The 23,383-nt window shown below is 36.1% G+C and overlaps 1 protein-coding gene across 1 annotated transcript in view; it reads left to right on the plus strand.

Annotated features, from left to right (window-relative positions):
• GBE1 (1,4-alpha-glucan branching enzyme 1) overlaps positions 1 to 23,383 on the plus strand; it is a 318,366-nt gene that overhangs the window by 110,733 nt on the left and 184,250 nt on the right. Inside the window, exon 3 of the mRNA XM_086321961.1 lies at positions 2,710 to 2,825. Within this exon, the coding sequence (XP_086178087.1) occupies positions 2,710 to 2,825 (116 nt within the window). The remainder of the gene's footprint in view (positions 1 to 2,709; positions 2,826 to 23,383) is intronic.

A 23,383-nucleotide genomic window follows, 5' to 3' on the forward strand; every position in this document is an offset into this window, starting at 1 on the left:
GGTTGGTAGATGGGTTTTCTTTTGGAGCAAATGTGAAGATAATCCAGATTTTTCACTGAAGTTTGGGGTTTGTCAGGAAAAATGTACCTGTAGTAGAAGTTAACACCTGAATTTCCATGAAGAAGAGATGTACTAATAAGCTCTGAAAATGATAAAAAAGCATTTTTTTTTTACAGTGTAGGGTTAGAAATAATCAACATGTATGTTAGGAAATTGAGACACTATGAAAGGAAAATGTGATTCAGTAAATATCGTTTTCTTTATACAAGTATTAAAACATTATCCATTTAAATAGATCTTTAAAACTCAAGTGACTGCAAGCTAAAGAACTATTTGAACTGATATTCAAAAACAAATATTCAAAACCACATTTATTTTTGCATTATTGAGTAAAGCTTTTAAATAAATCTGCATATGAAAATTTCCCATATATTTAAAGCTTCAGTTTCAAAGTAACAATCTTATTTATAGTTGAATTTTTAGAGGATCCTATATTATGTATTTTACTACTCATTTTGGTGTGCTGTTACTCAGTTTAACCTTTTCTGGATGAAATACAACTGTCATTCTGAACACTAATTTTCAGTTTGGCTTTGAGCAGGGCCTAGATTAAACACTCAATACGTATTTAATGAATGAATGAATGAACTAATGAACTGTACCCTTTATTTTCAAATCTAACCAACCAGGAAAAGATCTGCTCCATGTCTTAAGTTCATTAACTGTCTTAAGTGATTAGCTTAAAAAGAAATTCAGTAAATGTATAAAGCGCTGCACTACGTAGATATTCATATTTCAAGCTCCCTGCCCCAATTACGCCCAAAAGTCTTTACTGTGTTAAAGGAATGTCACATTATAAACAGATGAAATATGTATTTGATGTTTCAGGGGCAGGAGAATATAATAGCACAGAGCTTATTGAACTGTTCCTGAAGATAAACCGCCTTTAGATATTTTCAGATTGTCTTCTGAGGGGGAGTGGAAAATGTTTAGAAGCATCTGTTTAAATGTTGTTTCTTCCCCCAACTCTACCTGTAACACTCAGATTGGCAGAGAGTGAAGAACCTTCAGGCACATGTGGTGAAAGTGTTGGTGTGTAAAAGAAGAAATCATGGAATAAAACAAGTTTCCTGTTGTTTTTCTTATCTCCTCAATTGAGAATCTAATGTCATAGCACTACAGTGGATGGCATCACAGGGTTGCTTATGTTTTTTTAAAACAGTGAAATATTTCAGGCATAAACAAATAGGGGAAAATGTGATAAGCATCTCAGTATACACCACCTACCCTAAAAAATAAAACATTGCAGATACTATTAAAGCTTCCTATGTTCTCTTTCCTCTATTCAGTGGAAATCACACTAGAATTTGATGTTTGACATTCTCATTTTTCTTTTCATATTTTTGCTGCATATTCTTAATTATGAGTGAGCTTGAGCATCATTGTATGTTTATTGGTCACTCATATGTCCTCCCCTGAATATCTCTTGATTTTTATATTGGTTTGTTTTCTTTTTCCTATTGATTCATAGATCTTCATATATTTTGGATGCTGTTTCTTGATAATACTCATTAGAAATGTAGTTTCCCAGTTGATAATTTGTCATTCTATTTATCTATGTATGAAGATTAGTGTGTAATTTTTGTAGCCAACTTTATTAGACTTTTTCTTAAGGTTTTTTGTGTGTATTGAGTGTGCGTGCTTCTGTGTCTTGTTTAAAAACACTTACAAACTCAATATTATAAACATATTTTTCTGTGTTTTCTTCTAAAAATTTTACAGTTTTATCTGTTGTATTTAAGCATTATATTTAATGGATTCTTCATTCTTCAGTACATTATTAAGGGGAAATTTGTTTTTCTTTTTCTCATAAAGATAACCAATTATTTCAGTACCACTTATTAGGCAGTATGTCCTTTACTCATTGATTTATAGTGCCCCCTCTATCACATGTTAAATTTCCATGTGTTTATGGTCTTTTGTTCATTTTGGCTTTCTTTCAGCATCTTCAGTCCACCTCTCTTTTGCCTCTTATAGTTTATAGCCTTTTACCTTTCTTGTTTGAGGCATTTCTTTAGATTTTAACTGAGTTCTGACACACCACACACTTGTGGATTTAGTTAATAAGATTTTAATAATTTTTCATCATTTTTTTTCTACCATGACATGTATCTTAGCTAATTGCTTAGAATGCATTTCTATTTTTTCTTATTATCTCCTTTTGTTGATGGTGTTTCTTGAAAAGGGGCCCATCATCCTATTTATTGGTCAAGTAAAACTGAAAGTACAATGGAAAATGTGTTGTAATTTTAATTTTCAGATACAAAAGGCAAAGGGCTTCCTAGGTGGCACTAGTGGTAAAGAACCCACCTGCCAATGCAGGAGACATAAGAGATGTGGGTTCCATTCCTGGTTCATGAAGATCCCCTGGAGAAGGAAATTGGATCCCACTCGAGTATCCTTGCCTCAGAAATCTCATGGAGAGAGTAACTGGCGGGCTATAGTCCATAGCATCGCAGTGTCAGACACGACTGAAGCGACTCAGCACAAGCGTAACTTGCTTTTTCTAAATGCTTAGTCTTTTGTTTAGCACCTTAGGAAGCAATGTTTTTTAGGGAATTTGATTCTGTATAAGTAGGCAGTATATTATACTTTGATTGAAATTTATTGAATATTATTTTTTAACTGACCTTCCTTATTGTATTTCAGATGATTGGAACCCATTTTCATACCCATATAAAAAACTGGATTTTGGAAAATGGGAGCTGTATATCCCACCAAAGCAAAATAGATCTGTCTTAGTACCTCATGGATCCAAACTAAAGGTATTTCCTCCCTCATGTTGTCATTTGAACTTACTATTTTCTTTTTGTCCTGTTTGCAGAGTTTGATTTAAAATGTTAGAATGTAAACAGATGCCTGATAATTATAGGAGAAACAGTGTAAATTTTTAAATAGAGGAAAATTTAAGAGAAGTCATCAGCAAATTGAAATATGTTAGACGGGAACAGTTTGGTTGGTAAGATAATGAACTTACTATTTGTTAACGACTTTGGAAATCTTTTAGAAGAATGACTGAATAATTACCAAAGTTCAGCCTGGGAAACAGAAAGTTTGATTTAAAAAAAATGAAACCTGTCTTCAAATCAGCCGAGCAGAGAATTTTTACCTGTGAAGACACACTTGACATAATTGATTTTGTGATGAGCCACATGAATGAGGTGATACTGTGTTGCAGACCCACGCCTTTTGGGGATATGATTGTTCTTGGTCTTTTTCTGCTCTTTGATTTCAGGGCTCTGGTTTGCCCTCTTCTCCTCTGTTAAGCCCCTTGAATTAGCCTGGGACCTGCCTGTCCTCTATCTGTCCTCTCTTTGGCTGACTACGTAGCTCTGCATTCAGGGTGTACAGAGCCTACACGGTGGCCTCTCTAGTCTCCTCAAGGGTGGGTTCCCAATCTGGACTACAGATTACAGATTTGATTATGTAAAAGGCTATCTAAATCCTTTAACATTTGCTTGATTTTAGCCCATTGCTTAAATAAATATATAATGTTTCCATGTCCCTTTCTTTCCCATCCATGGACATATAACAGCATTCATCGCATTTATCACTAAATCCTGTAACTGACTTATATTTTTATTGGCATTTGTCATTTAACAGTATTAACCAGAGTTAAAATTAGAAATGCATTGTATGTTTGTTTTATAGATTTTTCTTTCTTATAAATATTGAAATTATAAGTATACCTGAAAATTCTGAAATATTGCCACACATAATATAATTCCCAGGAAGGCATATTGTCTGGAATAGAGACGTTTTAATATGGAATGGCAACCAGAGTTCTTCTTAATCTGAAGTGAAAAGGAGAAAAAAGTAGTTACAGTATACAATAAGAGGGATTTAAATTTAATATATATAATCCCTTTTCCAAGTCAGTATAAGCATCACAAGAGCAAGGCCCTTTGCTCTTCTGTTTGCTAATACTGTGTATTCTCAGTGCTTAGAAGAGTGCCTGGCACAGGGTGGGCACTCAAAAATATTTACTGAATGTTAAAGCCATTTGTATGCCCAGTCTTTGAAGGAATAAACCAAAGGGCTTGATTTTCCTGTGGTTTGTAAGGCCTGACTTTAGGAAACTGTGAAGCAAGGTGACCATTATACCACTGGTTTCATTGTTGTTTTGGGTTTTTTGGCCATTTGTTACGTTTTGTTTTTAAGAACTGAATTTTACAATTTTTTGAAGTGCTGCAGATATTTTTTTTCTGTTCTTAGATTTTATGAGCTCTGACATGTTACCTACTCTTTGCATTAAATGGTGAATGAATTATTTATTTTTTTTTGTAGTTTTAAAAACTGAAGTATAGTTGATTTACAAGATTGTATGAGTTTCAAGGGGATAAAATAGTGATTCAATATTTTTATAGATTATATTCAATGTAAAGTTATTACAAAACAATGGCTATATTTCCCTGTGCTGTACAATTTATCCTAGTTGCTTTTCTCTTTTATAAGTAGCAGTTTGCATCTCTTAATCCCATACTCTCTCTTCTCCCTCCCCCTTCCCTCTTCTTTATTTGTGACTACTAGTTTGTTCTCTGTATCTCTGAGTCTGTTTCCATTTTATTACATACGATGAATGAATTAATTTTCATACATTGTGGGGTTTTTTGAACTTTTAATTTTGTATTGGAGTATAGCCAATTAACAGTATTGTGATAGTTTCAGGTGGATGGCAAAGGGCTCAGCCATACACATCCGTTTTCTCCCAAACTCACCTCCCACCTTGGCTGCCACAAACACTGAACAGAGTTCCATGTGCTGTGCCGTAGAACCTTGTTGGTTAGTCATTTTAAATATAACAGTGTGTACATGTGCATCCCAAACTCCCTGCCATATTTAAAATGGATAACCAACATGGTCATATGTTGTTTTTATACCTCGGAAAAATGATTACTAGGAATGAATGGTTATTAATATGTACAGTAATAATGAAAGAAATTTGCTTCTCCCAGCCAACTCCAGGACTTTTTATACTTTATCCTGTAGTCTGAATGTTTTGTGTCCTCCTCACAAATTATATGTGAAAATGCTAATTCCTGATATGATGGCACTAGTATCTGATGGTACTAGGGCTTTGAGAGGTGTGTGAGTCATGAGAGTATAGCTCTTTAAATAGAATTAGTGAACTTACACCTCCAGAGGGGTCTCTAGCCCTTTTCACCATATGAAGATATAACCAGAAGTCTGCAACCTGGAGGAAGGCCCTCCCCAGACCATGCTGGCAGCTGACCTTGAACTTCCAGCTTCCAAACTGTGAGAAATCAATTTCTGCTCTTTGTAAGCCACTCAGTCTCTGGTGTTTTGTTATACCAGTCCAAATGGATAAAGGTGCTTTTGATACTATCTATGTACTATACTTTGCTTTCTTTCATAAATTTATTTGACCTGGATGAAATGAAATAATCAAAGAAAAAAATTTTAAAAAGCATCTTTTCCCTTTTTACTTGCTTGAAAAATTTATATCTAACAGTAGATAAACATTCAGAAAATATCAAGTCAACTGTTGTGTAATCTTTCTTAATTATTATTTGCTAAGGATTTCAATGAGGATTAATTTACTGGAAATTTAGGCCCAAAGTATCACTTATAGTGTTTAGATGTTTCAAATTTTCAGGAAGCATTTAGATGCTATTATAATGTCAATATGGTGATATAATTAGTTTTTCACTTATGGGAAATGATGTATCAGCTTTTCTTTCAGGGAGTAGGGTTAAATTTTCTATAAAAAAATCAACTAACATAAGGTTTTTGGCCTTGCAGTCTGAAATTGTCCCTAGGTAGTTTACCTTGGTAATTAAAAATCTTGTTTTAAATTGAACTTGAAATTTTATTTCAGTCCACAAGGAATTGACCTTTATAACTCACTTGTGGATGTTTCTCTTATGGATAATCTGATAACCATTCTCAAAAAAGAATATTACCTACCATTGAAATAATAACTTTGTTTTCCTTGGAAAACCCTGGTCTTTTCAACTGAACAATTTGGAAGAAGATGCCTCATTACTTACATTGTCATGTAAATATCTCCATTTCATGTTTTTAAATACATTTACTAAAAAAAAAAATAAAGTAATATACTAAGGTGAATTAAACTTTCAAGGCTATAAAGATATAAGAAAAGCATAGAAGACTATGTTCCTGAGGGATAATGAGACATACTTGTGTGTTTAATATTTTTTCTTCTGGACACATAGCCAAACAAATTTATGTGAAGGTATTTTTTGTTTATTATTTTAAAATAGATACCTTTAATAAAAGTATATTAATACAACTTTGTAAGTTGTCTTGTAGGAATTTACATAATTACTGAGATGCTGTGTCAGGTACTATCCTTGACCTGAGATGCTCTAGTCGAATTGTTATATATACATAAGGTGTGTGTTTGTGCTTTAAAAATAAGGTGCTATTGTAGCAAAATATTAATGAACAGTTTATTTTTCCTGTGATGGTAACAGGAGAAATAACAGAAGGGCACTGACATTCAAGCCTACTTGGTAACATATTTAGAAGTTGACCAGACAGACAGAGGGAAAGGGTGTATTTTAACCTGGGCTTACTGTGTGAATAAAAGTATGTGTATCGATTGAAGTTTCAACAGGAAGTAAATGGCAAATGGAAAATAAGACAGTTTGAACAGTTCCCCCACCCCACCCCCCATCCCAAATGCTGTTTTCAAAGTTCAACACGCAAGGGATCCACTCTAGAGTTAAGAGCAGGGTTGGGTGAGGGAACTTAGCAAAACTCAAATTGTTACCTTGCCTAGGCCATATGGAACAGGGATCGGTTCCTAGAACCCAAAGGGATACAGAATCAGCCATCTTGAGAGGAACACTGAGTTTTGCTGAGAGACACAGTTAATTCATGATAACCTTCCAGGAAAGGAGCCAGAAGAAAAAGGAGACAAATTCTCTTATCTCTCACACTCCTTCCTTTCTCTGACCTCTTCCTGTGCCTCAACATTGGCCCATCCAATAAGAAGCCAGATTTCTAGGGACTATGGTACACATGGGTTAGCCTCCTGGGGCAGAGAGCTGGTGAGAAGTGGATTGAACTGACTGCTAAGATGTAGCTCAGGAGTCAATGATCAGGAACAGCAAGAGGTCAGGACAGTAAACTCGAAAGGTGGGTTGGGGGCAAACTAAAGAATTCCCTTCTTCTGATTGCCATTTCCTTCTTTTTAAAAAATCATTTCTATTAATACCCATATAACTAGCAATGGCAATTAGTATTGTCTCCTTTTAAATGTTCAGCACTGATGTATAGAACAGTCTTATGGACTCTGTGGGAGAGGGAGAGGGTGGGAAGATTTGGGAGAATGGCATTGAAACATGTATACTATCATGTATGAAACGAGTCTCTAGTCCAGGTTCGATGCACGATACTGGATGCTTGGGGCTGGTGCACTGGGACGACCCAGAGGGATGGTATGGGGAGGGAGGAGGGAGGAGGGTTCAGGATGGGGAACACATGTATACCTGTGGCGGATTCATTTCGATATTTGGCAAAACTAATACAATATTGTAAAGTTTAAAAATAAAATAAAATTAAAAAAAAATGTTCAGGATTTTTCTGTACTTTAACTTTTCCCTTGCCAAATCAGTAACAAAATGGACTAGAATAGAGGTTTCTTGATACCATATCTTTAACCTTTTCAAAGGCTCATGTATTAGTCTTCTAGAACTACAACAACAAAATACCATACTCTGGGCAGCTTAAACAACAGGAATTTAATTTCTCATGTTTTGGAGGCTGGAAGTTTGAGATTAGTCAGCATGGTTGAGTTCTGGTAAGGGTTCTTTTCCTTGCTTACAGACAGCTGCCTTCTTCCCCTGTCTTCATATGGCACTAATCCTGTCATCAGGCCCCCATCCTCATTACTTCATTTAAACCTGATTATCTCTCAAATGTCCTGTCTCCAGAGACCATCACATTGGGGTTAGGACTTCAACATATGAAGTTGGAGGGGGTACAATTCAGTTCAGAGCAGATCATACTGCTTTCTGAATTATATTTAGATTTTATACAATTGATTGGTGGAAAAGGGTCATGGAACCTAATACCCACATTGCAATTTTCTAAGATGAGACACATGAAATTAGAAATTATTTTACATCCATATTTAATTTGGTTCTAATTGTAACACTGTGAAATGAAATACTGTACATATTCATTTCATGAATGAGTACACTGAAATTTAGAGAGGTTAAGCAGATGATATTGCCTTGACTTGAATTAAGGCTTATCTAATAACGAAGTCCATGGTCCTAATCATTGTGCTACACTGCTGGTCAGGCTAAGGGTTGACAGAGAGAAAAAGGAAAAAAAGTGATACAAAGGAAGTAGAACTTGAGCCTTATCTCGTGTTTAACAAATTATTTAACAGCTTTTAACATAGTGTTGTTTATTTATTCATTTTTGGCTTTGCTGGGTCTTGGATGCTACGCGGGCTTTTCTCTGGTTGCAGCAAGTGGGCTTTTCTATGTGGTGGCTTCTCTAGTTGTGGAGCATGGGCTCTAGAGCACAGGCTCAGTATTGTGGCGCATGGCCTTCATTGCTCCGTGGTATGTGGAATCATCCTGGGTCAGGGATTGAACCTATGTCTCCTGCCTTGGCAGGTGGATTGTTCACCACTGAGCCACCAAAGCCCAACAAATTATTTTATACCATGTTTGCTTTTGCTTTATTGTGTGGAACTATCATTTCCATTTTTCAGGGTGCTGAGTATTGAAGTGACCTTCCATGAGAATAAAAAGGAGGTATTAATAAATAGTTTGTGGAAAGTTTGGGTTTTAGAGAATAAGAGATCAGATCAATTATGTAAAGTGAAACTAATTATTGATAGCTAGAATGGGATTGCTAGGTAGAAGGATGTCACTGGGCAGTGATATGGCATGTTGAAAAGTTAGTATCTAAATATTTGCTTAAGATTAATCTCATAAGCACTCTATCCTTTGGGCTTCCCTGGTGGCTCAAATTGTAAAGAATGTGCCTGTAATGTAGGAGACCCAGGTTTGATCCCTGGGTTGGGAAGATCTCCTGGAGAAGGGAATGGCAGACTCCTACAATATTCTTGCATGGAAAATTCCATGGATAGACAAGCCTGGCAGGCTATAGTCCATGAGGTCATAAAGACCTGGACACAACTGAGTGACTAACACACATAGACACACACACACACAGACATGGACACACACACACACACTTTATCCTTTACCTCTGGAATATTTTCTTGTGTCTTTTGTCTATTTCCTTCTCTTCACATTTTTTGTTCACTGTTTTAGGAAATTCTAGTATTTGGATATTGAATCACCTAGATTTTCTTATCTTTTTGTCAAGTCTTCTTTACTTTCTGTTCCACTTTGAAAAATTATCTTCCAACTGCATTATTATAATTATTATTATTGCCACACCATGAGGTTTGTGGGATCTTGGTTCCCCAACCAGGAATCAAACCTGGGCTCTCAGCATTGAAAGCTTGGAGTCCTAACCACTGGACCACCAGGGAATTCCCCCAACTGCATTATTTTAGTAATCATATTATAAGCATTTCTAATAACATGCTTGTTTTCTCTACTTATACATAGATTCTGTCATTGTTAAATGTTCAGAGATACTTTTATCTTCTTTGAAAAGGTTATAGATGTTTTCTTTTATTTTTTTCTCCCAATTTCCTTCTTGTTCCCCTACCCCTCACTGTTTCTTTCAAATTTTCTTTTTCTATGTTTTTTTAGCCTCTTATTTTTGTGTTGCAGGCTGTCTTAAAATGCCTAGTTACAGAACTGTGTTTCAGAAAGAGTTATTAGGAAAAGACAATTGAAAATTCTGTTCCTGGTAAGCTTTGTTCCTGGTGATCTTCACAGCTGGGTAGCCAGAAAGTGAGACAGACTTTATATTGATGGCAAGGAGTGAAAATTTTACTCTGAGGTCATTTATTTTTTCCAGAGGTGAATTTTCCTGTCTCTTATAAGGGGTGGGTGGAAGGGGTATTGATGGAGGAATGGAAACAGTGACAGACTTTATTTTTTGGGCTCCAAAATCACTGCAAATGGTGAATGCAACCATGAAATTAAAAGACACTTGCTCCTTGGAAGGAAAGTTACTACCAACCTGGACAGCATATTAAAAAGCAGAGACATTACTTTGCCAACAAAGTCCATCTAGTCAAAGCTATGGTTTTTCCAGTAGTCATGTATAGATGTGAGAGTTGGACTATAAAGAAAGCTGAGTCCCAAAGAATTGATGCTTTTGAATTGTGTTGGAGAAGACTCTTGAGAGTCCCTTGGATAGCAAGGAGAGCCAACCAGTCCATCCTAAAGGAAATCAGTCCTGAATATGCATTGCAAGGACTGATGTTGAAGCTGAAACTCCAGTACTTTGTCTACCTGATGCAAAGAACTGACTCATTCAAAAAGACCCTGATTCTGGGAAGGATTGAAGGCAGGAGGAGAAGGGGATTACAGAGGATGAGATGGTTGGATGACATCACCACCTCAAGGGACATGAGTTTGAGTAATCTCTGGGAGTTCGTGATGGACAGGGAAGAAGCCTGGCGTCCATGATGTTGCAAAGAGTCGGACACAACTGAGTGACTGAACTGAACTTAACTGAACTGACATCCATTCATAAGGGACAGAGAAAGTGGATAAAGGTCCCAACTTTCAGTAAGACACTGAATCCCCCTATTCTCACCCATCTGATTCACCTCTGCCATCTGCTGTGCTATTGTCTCTGGAATTGAAGCCTGCTTTTGTTGTTCAGTTGATGAGTTGTGTCTGACTCTTTGCCACCCCATGGACTGTGGCATGCTGGGATTTGTCCTTCACTATCTCCCAGAGTTTGTGCCAACTTATCCCCATTGATTTAGTGATGCCATTCAATCATCTCATGCTCTGTTGTCCACTTCTCCTCATGCCCTCAATCTTTCCCAACATCAAGGTCTTTTCCAGTGAATTGGTATTTTTCATAGTGAACCTCTCATCTCCCATTTGAGGGGTGAGAGGTGGCATTTTGGAGGGATGCACGTTTTTTTGTATGGTAAGGGAGAGGCTGTGTTTAAGAGCCTACAGTCCTTCTGTTTAACACTGAATCTTACCTCTCCCATAGGACCAGAAGCCTCCACATGACAAGTCCTAGGGCTCCTGTGAAGCAGCTTGACTAGCTCTCTTCAGGTTCTTCCTCTGTAATACCAGATTTTAATTTTTTCCTGTCTATTTATTTTCTTACCTCTCCAATTACTTTCTAAGTTCCAAAAATTTGTTGAGATTTCTGTTCTCTTGTTGTCTCTTTTTCTGTCTTTCTCTGTTAATTTTACTTTTATATTGTTTGCTATTATTTATTTTAACAGAAGTTTGCTAAGTTTGTTATTTTTAATCCAGACTTCTCAAACACCCTTATTTGATTGAAAGAAGAAAAAAGTACATTTCCTGAATAGAAGAATGTTTTATAATTCTGGGGCCTCAATTGAATATTATATTCTTATCATATGCCATGATATAAAATTTTGGTGAGACTGATTATTTCCTGCTTGTGATGTCTTTACATGTTATTTTATATGATAAAGATTTTCTTCTCCATGACCCACAAAAGTCCTTTACTCTTTGTTACCTGATTTAACTTAATCAACCTTTAAGACCCTGAAACATCTAATTTTGGGAGAATGTGTAGTTAGAATTAGATGCACTTTCCCATATCACAGAACTTATATTTCTTTGTGTTTGTGAAATACAACTTGAATGCTAATGAACCTAAATAACATACTAGGAAATGGTCTTCCTCTGTAGGTGAGAATAAAGGCTTTTTAATTGATTCATTTTTCTTTTCTTTTTTTAAAGCTCCTCAGAATGTTGGTAGGAAACATAAAATAAATGTGTATGTTTCCAAAGCAGTCTTTTAATCAATATTTAGCATAACTCTGTTTGCCTAGAGGATGGGCGAGGTAAAAAGTGGGGGTGTTTCCCTCTGTTTTGAGCTTGCTGCACATTAATTTATCAAATTTTGTTCTTTTTCTTTCTTAGTATCTTAGCACATATTTCAGAGAAGACAATGGCACCCCACTCCAGTACTCTTGCCTGGAAAATCCCATGGACGGAGGAGCCTGGTAGGCTGCAGTCCATGGGGTCGCTAAGAGTCAGACACGACTTAGGACTTCACTTTCACTTTTCACTTTCCTGCATTGGAGAAGGAAATGGCAACCCACTCCGGTGTTCTTGCCTGGAGAATCCCAGGGACGGGGGAGCCTGGTAGGCTGCCGTCTATGGGGTCACACAGAGTCGGACACGGCTGAAGTGACTTAGCAGTAGCAGCATATATTTAGCTTTTTTAAAAAAATTTTCTGCACTTAATATATTGCACTTTCTTCCCTGGATGTATGTGAAGAAATAAAAGACAAAATGCCTGCATATTGAATTTATTGTCCGCTTGGACAAAGCTTACCATAAACAAATGAGTTGCTTGAGCATTTTGTGACTGTTAAAGGAGTAGAGGAAGAAGCTTATTTTTTTTTTTTTAAAGAAGTTTATAACAGAAAAGTAAGAATAAGTAAATAGAATACGTGTCTTTTACTTTTTAAAAAACTTGTTAGTTCCCTTCATTTTTGGCTAAATATTAATGTAGCTGAGAAGGGACCCAAGGGATTAGAGATAGATTTTTAGGAGACTGGAAAGATGGAGAATTAAATTTACAGGCTGAATAGTTAGGGAATGATTATGGGAAGAGATGCATTCTAAGCTTGGTCTTGAAAGAGTTAGTGGATTAGATTAACGACTATGAATAAGTTGTCAAGGGTCAATTAGAGAATAAAAGAATATACAATTAAGCAAGATTATATAGGAATTAACCAATTCTACATGGGAGATAGTAGTAAGTTTGACTTATATTGACATATTTGACTTATATTGACTTATATCTTATTGATGTAAGATATATAAGGAAACTAAATGAAATAGTAAATCTATTTTAGGAAATTTTATTCTCAAAGTGTGCATGGCAATACAGTTGCAGAATTTTGACAGAGATTCTTTTTTGCTTTTTCTTAAATCATCCATTTCTTACTTAAAAAAAAAAAACTCAATGATTTTTAATAACGAACAGTTTATTCTTTAACTTGTGGTGCTTTTTGACCCTTAATGATCTCATTTTTTCCCCTCACAATTGTTTATTCTCTCTCTTCTGGAGCATATAAAAATGCTAAAGTAATCTCATTAGCAATTAACAAAAATTAGTCACTGTTTGTGAACCCTGAATATTCTCTCTTCTTCTTTTATGTCGTAAAGATTCCTAGAAAGAACTTTACTATCATGTACAACTGCTCTTTCTGTACCCTCAGTTCAACTTTGCTGTTTTCTATCCGTTCCTACTCTGTTTTATTAATATAAAATAAAACAGTACCAATAGCCGGATGATGATAATTTAAACGTAAAACCTATGAATGAAGCATATAAATTTCATTTACCATTATGAATCATTTGAACTGCATATTCCCATTAGTATTTCATATAGATTTACAGATGAATTCTACTGTGTCATGGCCTGTGAGAGAATCTCTATCTTTTGTAGTTCCTGAGTGATCATTTCTAGTTATGTCATGTATAAAATACCTTCTTTTGCTATGTACCACCTGCCAACTCACACTTGTCATAAGTCATTGTTTTTTCAGCTTACTTGTTAACGTACTTTTTTTTTATACGTATCATCCTGTAGAGATTCTTTTAGTGATGACTTGAGATCTTATGTATTTGTCTATGATTAAAGTTTATTTATTATCTATATCCAGTGTTGCTGATAAAATGCTAATAATTTTATTTTTATTCCTTTGTGTGTAATCAGCCTTTTCTCCTGTCAGCCATTTGGATTTCCTCTTTATCCTTTATGTTCTAAAAATTTCACTATTGTCTCTGCTAATATAAGATTTCATTTGTTACTCTTTTCTTGAAATGGTCTTTTCCTCATAAATGATCTTCTCCTTTGTTTCCTCTTTTCCCCTTCACTTTCATATTATATCTAAAGTCATCATTCTAAAACGTGAAATCTGTTCATATTATCCTTCTGTTTGAAAGCCTTTATGATAAACTCTCTTCACTCTTGATTTGGTTGTAGCCAGGGTTTTCAAGACTTCCCTAGTAGCTCAGACCATATCCAGGGTTTTCAAGACTTCCCTAGTAGCTCAGAAGTTTTGAACACTTCCCTAGTAGCTCCTGCAATGCAGGAGACCCAGGCTTAATCCCTGGGTCAGGAAGATCCCTTGGAGAAGGAAATAGCAACCCACTCCAGTATTCTTTCCTGGGAAATCGTATGGATAGAGGAGTCTGGTGGGCTACAAGTATATGGTGTCACAAAGAGTTGGACAGGATTTTCAAACTGTGTGATAAGAAGCTGATCAGGTCAGTTTTCAGATTCCCCAGCACTCACATGAAATAAAGAGATTCCTTTTCTGTTTTATAGTTGGGTTCCCATGTATCATTATATCTAAATAATGATTTCTCTATTTTCTAGAATTGAATAACAATGGCCTCTAGGATGTATTCCATACTTCTTAGCCTTCCATACAAAGCCTTCCTTGCTCTGGACTTTGGTTTCCTCTCCAAATTTGTCTTATCCTTGTCTCGGTCTGTTTGGGCTGTCATAATAAAGTACCATAGCTTAGGTGCCTTCTAAACAACAGAAATGTATTTCTCCCAGTTCTAGAGACTGAAAGTATGAGGTAAGGGTGCCAACCTTGTAGAATTCTAGTGAGAGCTCTTTTCTGGATTACAGTCTGCCAGCTTCTCATTGGTAATGTCTCTTCACATGGTGGAGAGCAGAAAGAGGAAGCAAACTCTGTAGAGATGCTAATAATGGCATTAATTCCACTCCTGATAGCTCCACCCTCTTGACCTCATTTAATGCTAATTACCTTCCAAAGGCCCCACCTCCTCATACCATCACACTGGGGCATTGGCTTTCAACATATAAAACTAGAGGAGGACAAAACATTCAGTCCACAATAATAAAGTACACTGTCTATACTGAATTACTTGCTGTTGCTTAAACGCTGTCTTGGTTCTGTCTCAGCAAATGCAAAGACAGCGTCCCTTTTACATGGAATGGCTTTCCCCTATTTTAGTAACCTGAAAACCTCTCCCTACCCAAGTCTTTGGTATAGAGTTTATATACAATTTATTTTTGGTTAAGTTTTTCATAATCCCAAGCTCCTCTTTCTACTTACCAAATATTCCTTCTTCCACAAGCATTTCAGAGCCTGTTTCCACCATACTCACTGTGGTGATACATGCTTCCAGACTGTGATCTTTTTGAGGACAAGTTCAGCATCTTGGTCGTCATTGTGTCTCTGGAACCTAGTAATAACTGCTTTATAGATGCTATCAATAAATGTTTATTGACTGCATGGTTGAAAAGCTTAGGGATCATTATATAAGTATATTTGCCACTGTTGGAAATATTTTTGCATATACATTTTATACAGAAAGTGAAAGAAATTTATAAAGTGTGTTTTAATAATTATTGCATTTTCTTTGTGTTCAGTCACCTCAGCCAATAGAATTGCATATTTATAGGAGAAATCCTATTGATAATAGGGCTAAAACAAACAAAATAACCCAAATAAGCAAATATTGGTCTGGAAATCAGTTTGTTTTAATGAGTCATTAGCATTTTCTGTGTTACTTTTCAAGCAAAGATTCCTGTGAGTCACTGTTTAAAGAGCTTAATATTAGAGAAAAGTTTGCCTTTCTCCGAAAGATTTGAAATGCTTATTTTTATCTCATGGTCCCCCCCTTTCTCTTGTCTGTCAAAGACTTAAAATTAAGTGACTTGTACACTTGCAATAATCATCCAGCTCCAGAGTCCTACATCATTATCTCGTCTCCTTGCCCTCCAGCCCTTCTCTCCTTCTGACCATTTCCATTGTAACTGCTGATTTTTTCTTCTCATTTTATTTTAAAATATATTATATTTTAAAAATTGTAAGCTGTTTTTTTGAACTAAGAAGAATATAAATTAAATGTATGTAAATCTGTGAATAAGGACAGGTAATTATTTCAAATCAGGATCCAAATTTGTTTTAATATTTCTTTAAATCACATATGCATAAATGAACAATTCCTAGTTCTTTTCCCTTATAGTTCAGAACCAGTTAGTTAGAAGGTTACAGAATGGATTTAGTATGTGATATGGCAGAGGTCAGATGTTTAGGTAATTAGGTGAGTACAATGAAGACGGAAAGTCCAACTGTACGATGATGTCACTCTTACCCCAAGTAATTAAACCGATATTATTTCTCTCTAGATAAAGCACATATCATCTCTGTTTTAGACATTTTCCTCATGGAAAACTTTCTCTAACTTTGAAGACTATTTACTTTTGACACAATGAAATAGAAAACTGGGATGCACTGTTGCTATTATATCTATTTTACTTAAGGCACAATAAATTATGGTGGAAAGAAAACAAAAATAGTTCAATTGTCTTTTTTAAATATATAGGTAAAAACTTATTATAGCTTGAGTATGTTAAGCCTGATTTCTGAGTTTTTCACAGTAGGGCTCAGGATCACGAGCCCCGTGGATGATGTAGTTTTGTTTTCCCTTTTCATTTTCAGCTAAAAGCCCTGCAGACAATAGGAGGTTGTTGGTGAGATATCAATGGCAGTATGGGGATTGCCTTCTGAAGTCATTATGAATTAAGAGCTAATGGGTAGCTTTCTTTGATAGCTCGTTTATAATTGAGTGCAGATAGATGAAAATCAAACACAAAGGGAACTCAATTTTATCATTAATTTTGACTTTGTTTAACGGATGATTTCTGATCACCACAGCAGCCTTCCTAATTTGTCTGTGTATGATGAAGAAACTAATCATACACAGCTCAGAGAACAAATAACATACGTTTTCCCAAAAAGGTCACCTTCAGAGATAAGCACAAGGAAAAAAGAAAGCCACAAACCCGTTGATTTCTTCCTTTTCTCCTGTTTTTCCTGTTTTCTTTCTTTTAAAAATGCAGTACATAAAATAATTATAATTTAAATATGCAGTGATTGACTATCCAGAATTTATAGCCTAAACTAGCCTATAAATATAGTCTGGCTTGTTCCTAATAGGGCTTCCCTGGTGCCTCAGATGGTAAAGAATCTGCCTGCAATGTGGGAGACCTGGGTTCCATTCCTGGGTTGGGAAGAACCCCTGGAGAAGGGCCTGGCAACCCACTCCAGTATTCTTGCCTGGAGAATCCCATGGATAGTGGAGCCTGGTGGGCTACAGTCTATAGGGTTGCCAAGAGTTGGACATGACTGAGCGGGTAACATTTTCACTTTGTTCCTAATAAAAGGCTTCCTTTCATTCTTTTGTTTAGCAGATGGCCTTATTATATGTCAGTTACTAGTTTCATATTATTCATATTAATTTATTTAGTCCTCATAACAGCCCGTCATCCCCGTTTTCTCAGATGAGGAACTGAAGCGCAGTGAGATGCCAATGTGCTGAAAGTCACATAGCTACCTGAGAGCAGACAGAGTTGGGATTCAAACCCAGGAAGCCTGGCTCTAGAGGCTGTGTTCTTAACATTGTGTTATGTTGCTATAATATATTAGTTTAATTACAATTCCTGTGACTTCTTGATACCTATGTTTAAAAATATTACTAAGCATAGCCTTTGGCTAAAACAATAAACCTTTTTGAATCCTAATGTGTTTTTAGAATACATATTTTCTTATGAGCAAGTGGCTATGACAGTAATACATTGAGGAGCACACAGAAAACAATTCAACATTGTTAGGCATATTCAATAGAACATATGCTATACATTTTATATGTATATATAATGCATTTATACTACTGCATTTATACCCACATGCATACACATATTTTATATATGTATATATATTTCAGTTAAAGTATTTTATGAAGTCATAACTACTAGTAGATGACATCCTGACATCAGTGTGAGGGAGGGAGAATCCTCACGGGAAGCTGTGCACAGATTGACACAGTTTAATCTCATGGTGTTGTTAGTCTATATATATGTATGTTTGTATGTGTGTATGTATGTTGTTAGATTTATAGCTGTGTAAGCCAGAATGTTGCAAGGCAAGGTGGATTTTCTTTTTACATCTAGATTGGACCCTGTGCCTACTGTGGGAATACATCCATGTTTTACCTGTCTGGCCAGACCTGTCATTTTGGGAGCTGATGAAGGAAGGGGCAGGGTTTATAAAGTGAGGTTCTACTGGCTAGGTGAGACCATACGTTGTACCTGGAAGGACATCAGTGTTATTATAGAATTAGAGAAGTAACTGGCACCCCACTCCAGTACTCTTGCCTGGAAAATCCCATGGGCGGAGGAGCCTGGTAGGCTTCGGTCCTTGGGGTCACGAAGAGTCAGACACGACAGAGCGACTTCACTTTCAGACTTCACTTTCATGCATTGGAGAAGGAAATGACAACCCACTCCAGTGTTCTTGCCTGGAGAATCCCAGGGACGGGGGAGCCTGGTGGGCTGCCGTCTATGGGGTCGCACAGAGTCGGACACGACTGAAGTGACTTAGCAGCAGCAGCGGCAGTGGCAGCAGTAGCAGAGAAGTAACAGACTAAAGTATCCACAGGAAATACTGAGGATAGAGGATGAAAGAAATCCCATTGATTATAAAGCCGGCGTTGCTAGACTGAGGATGGATGGAGAAGTCAGGAACGAATGTGGTTAAAAAAACAAAATGAGTGTAAAGTGAGCCTGGTGAGGTTGGTGCTGGGTCTCCACCATGCTATTCCTTATATGTGGATTATAATGTGTTTTGCTGGCTTAGGACCACACTTGATTGACTTTACATCTTTGTTGCATTAAGGTTGCTTCTTTCTTCATCATCTTATTAGGTAAAAGATTGTATGGTTTACTTTGTCAAGGGCCAAAATAACAGTGTCTTAATAAATATAGATGATTGCTTCTCCTTGAAGTAAAAGTCTAGGACAGTAGGTACTCTGTGGATAGGCTACTTCTTCTCCATGTGTATGTCCAGACCAGATTCCTTACACCTCATTGGTCTTCTGTCTCCCAAGTGTGTTATCTGTACAGTTAACAGCACTTCAGAGATAAGTAAAAGGAAACAACAAAAAAAACTTGTTGATTTCTTCCTTTTCTCCTGTGTTTTTCCTTTTCTCTCCTTCTTTTTCTCCTTCCATCTCTCTGTGTTTTCTGCAGAAAGAGGAAAACAAGATAAAGGCTTTCTCTTTTAAGAACGTGAACACATCTTTTCTGTACACATCCTTTTGGCCAGATCTTTGTTACATTGGCTATCCTAACTGCAAAGAAGGTTGGAAAATGTGGTTCAGGGCCATTTGTTAAGCTAAAATTCAGCAGGTTCTGTCTTATTTAAATGAAAAATAGAGGGTTGATTTTGAAATACAGTTAGCATTTACTGCTATAACCAGTTAAAAGAAACCCTTTAAGGAAATAGAAGAACTAACCTTGTGCTAGAAACTTTCATTTTTTAATATTTCATAGTCAACTGTAAGTAATGTATCCTTATTTTATTTGTTATGCTATAGAAACCCATTGTTTTAAAACTTTTATGAGTTTATTTATTATAGCTTAGAAAAAAGTGTGGTATTCTTAATAAAAAAGAAAATACAGAGGGTATGGCTGATAATGTTAATAATATACACTCAGGATATAGCTAGTAGTATTAATCTTGTGCAGTCCTAACAGTATGCTTCAGATCACTGCAAACACCAACATTAAACAAATAAAATGAAAGTAAAATCCTAAAGCAATCTGGAATTTATTAGATATTATGTGAGGCTTAAAATTTTGCAACTTTCTGAAGGATGTCCAAATTATCATGAAATGCCAGTCGCACTTTTATGCTATTTTTAGTTTGGAAACAGTTTCTGCATAAAATAAGACTAGGATTGTAATGAACACACTGCAGGTAAATATAGCAGTGTGGGATTTAAAAGCATTACTGAGAAAAATCTGCAACTGACAGCAACTAGGCTCTAACCTGGTTTTTTTGAATAGCATAATTGAGAATGTAAACTGACTGCCTCTATAACAGAGAATTCATAGGATAGTTGAAATACCTACATTTAAATTAGGGTTCAAGAAGAATCATTTCCCTTTCCTTCTTAAGAAAGCTAAATAGGTATTGACTCTGATCATTTATTTTTTGTATTGGTATTGAGGATTTTTGAATATTCCTACTTAAATCTTCACACTTAAAAAAAATAAGTTCTGCAGGAACATCAGATAAGAAGGAAAGGGTGTGAGCCAGCATTTATGGGTAAAGTTGTAATAATAAATGAAAGTGATTTTCAAGATATTATACACAGTATTAGAAGAGCTTTAGGAAGAAGACTGCTTTTTAAAACCAGCAAGTTGGTCAAACATTTTTAAGCACAACCATTAATAAATGGAATCTTATTAAAATAATTAAGTTCTCAAATCCATCTTTTCTAAAAGATATTTTAGGGTCAAATCATTAACTTTGGGGAGGACAGAAGCACCTTAAAATGTTTCAGTTATATCCTTGAGAGTATTTTAAACAAAAATATTTTTGGTGATTTTTGTATCCTGATGTAGACCCATCAGCTTCCTGGCTTTGGCCTCTCAGTTCCTCCACCTCCTCCGCTCTAGGGATCTTGCCCTTCTCCCAACTCGGTTTCACTAAGTTGCATGACCCAATGGCTCAGCAGGTAAAGAATCCACCTGTCAATGCTGGAAACACAGATTCTATCTCTGGATTGGAAGATCCTGTGGAGGAAGGAAATGGCAACCTGCTTTGGTATTCTTGCCTGGAAAATCCCATGGGTAGAGGAGAATGGCTGGTTACAGTCCATGAGGTTGCAAAGAATCTGACTGAGCATGCAGCTATCCACTGAGGTGATCATGCTGTAAATTTTTCCTTTATCCTTAAAGTGAAAGTGGAAGTCGCTCAGTCGTGTCCGACTCTTTGCGACCCTATGGACAGCAGCCCACCAGGCTCCTTTGTCCATGGGATTCTCTAGGCAAGAATACTGGAGTGGGTTGCTATTTCCTTCTCCAGGGAAGTCCTAAATCCTCCGTAAAACCCTGTGTAGTCGTATCTTGAAGCACCGGTTCTCAAACTTCCTTCAGTCACGAAGTCATGTCCCACTCTTTGTGACTCTGTGAACAGCAGCCTGCCAGGCACCTCTGTCCTCCACTATCTCCTGGAGTTTTCTAATTCATATCCATGAAATCTGTGATGTTATCAAACCATCTCATCCTCTCAAACTTGCAGCTCATTTCAGAAACATCTGCCAGCCTTGTTAAAAGACACACCCTGGGGTGTCTGATCCAATAGGTGTGGGATGAGCTTGAAATTTTGAAGTTTTAGAGTTCTCAGATGATGCCAAAGTTGCTGGTTCAGGGACCGTGCTTTGGGAACAGTTCGAAGGAATCTGTAGCTGCTTGGCACATACCATTAGTTGATAATGCTTTAAAAAGCAGAATTGTGTCCTCAAGTCTTATTTCTGTTTCTTTTCTTTTACTGTTTTGCTTTTTTGTTGTTGTTTTAAACAGTTCAAAGGAATCTGTAGCTGCTTGGCACGTACCATTAGTTGATAATGCTTTAAAAAGCAGAATTGTGTCCTCAAGTCTAATTTCTTTTTCTTTTCTTTCATTGTTTTGCTTCTTTTGTTGTTGTTGTTTTAATTTGTAGATCTTGAGGGGAATCCCTTGGAAGAACATGCTGGTTTTATTTTGAATAGTTGTATATAGCTGTTTTAATTCTAACAAGTTAAAATATGGGCCAGGTGCAATAAAGGGGTACTTGCTTAAGATTTTATATTTTATTTTGTTGAGCAAGAAAATAAACTCAGGCCAAGAAAACTTTCTATTGAATGCCTTTTTTTTTTTTCCTCACTACCCAACATGTGTTATTTTACTTCCTCACATCAAATAATCCTAATCAGTAAAACTTACACCATCATGCATTGCAGAGTTCCCTAAAGTCATGGAGACCTTTTTTAGCACTTCTATCTCAATATAAGATTAGGATATATGGATTTAGGTTGTCACTTTATATAAAATCAGTTCTAAGAGTCCTGCTACAACAATTTTTTTAGGTGCAAGGCATTGGAGGTGAAGTTGGAATAACTATGTTAGTGTTGACTAATTTTAGAGTTCATCTACTAACTTGTTATCTGGGTATCATGAAAAATTATTTTGTATAATGAGTGGGGAAAAAAAGACTTTGAAATGTATAAATGTATATGTACATGCCATTTATGGCTTTGAGCAAGTTAATTGCTGAGTCTTTTGAGTATCCCCCAGTCTATTAAAAAAAAAAATTCTAATAGATTTCAAAAAATTGCAAAGAAAGAGTACTCAAGTAGATTTCAAGTTTCTAATTTTTCATATTCACAACAAATAATAAACTTAGTGATGGCTTTTATTCTCTCATGGTTCATATTTTAAGTTTTTGTTTTCTCATAATACACCTGATAGTACAAATCATCCCCTTCGCCAGTACTGCCCAGTAACATTATTCAGTGCATTGCCATGTCTCACCTCAATATCTAATATGTGCTTGATACCATGTGACACTACTCCTGTGCACTCTGCCTACTAGATGCCTTTGACATTATGATGCTATCAATACTGCCTACATCCCTGAGGATACGTAACTCCATGTTCTCTTGAGTGGTGGTAGTAACATAATAGATACAAGCATGGACTCCAGCTGCACTGCCTGTATTCACTTGCTGTTTCCATCACCTGCTAACAGTGTGACCTTTGGCTAATCATTTTCTTACCTCTGTAGCTTCTAAACTGGGAATAATAATCATATTTGTCCCCTTGAATTGTTGGGAGGGTAAAAACCCTCACAACACTGCCTGGTAAGTTAGTTAATATTTTGTAAGCTGAACTATTTTCTTTTCCATGCATGTGCGTAGAAACCATGATTTTTTGCCTTTAGTTCTCACATCTTTATAGACTTTGTGAGCACAGATTAAATATTTTATAAATTGGCATAATAAGGCAGTCAGTATCTGATAAGTCTATAAATCAGCATTATCTCCCTCCCTACAAAATGCTCTGTTTCCTGAGATTCAGCTGGTGTGTTTATGGAATTATTCCACCGATGTCTGAAAATTCACCAGAGTGTGTATAGAAACTGTGTACTTTGCCCAACACTTAATTATGTAAAGAATTTTTTGTGCTTTTGAGCATTCATTTTCTTAACTCAAAGTTTACATTTTAAGAATCTTGGAACTATATATAAAATCTCTGTACAACTTTAAAGGAAATCTTAATAAAATGTTATGGGAGAGATCAAGGAGATTGTTCACCAAAATGAAAGTACCACAGTGAAGAT

The sequence above is a fragment of the Bos grunniens genome, chromosome 1, assembly GCF_055505025.1.
Source record: "Bos grunniens cultivar Pamir isolate PY7600 chromosome 1, Bosgru_T2T1.0, whole genome shotgun sequence".
Classification (NCBI taxonomy): Eukaryota; Metazoa; Chordata; class Mammalia; order Artiodactyla; family Bovidae; genus Bos; species Bos grunniens.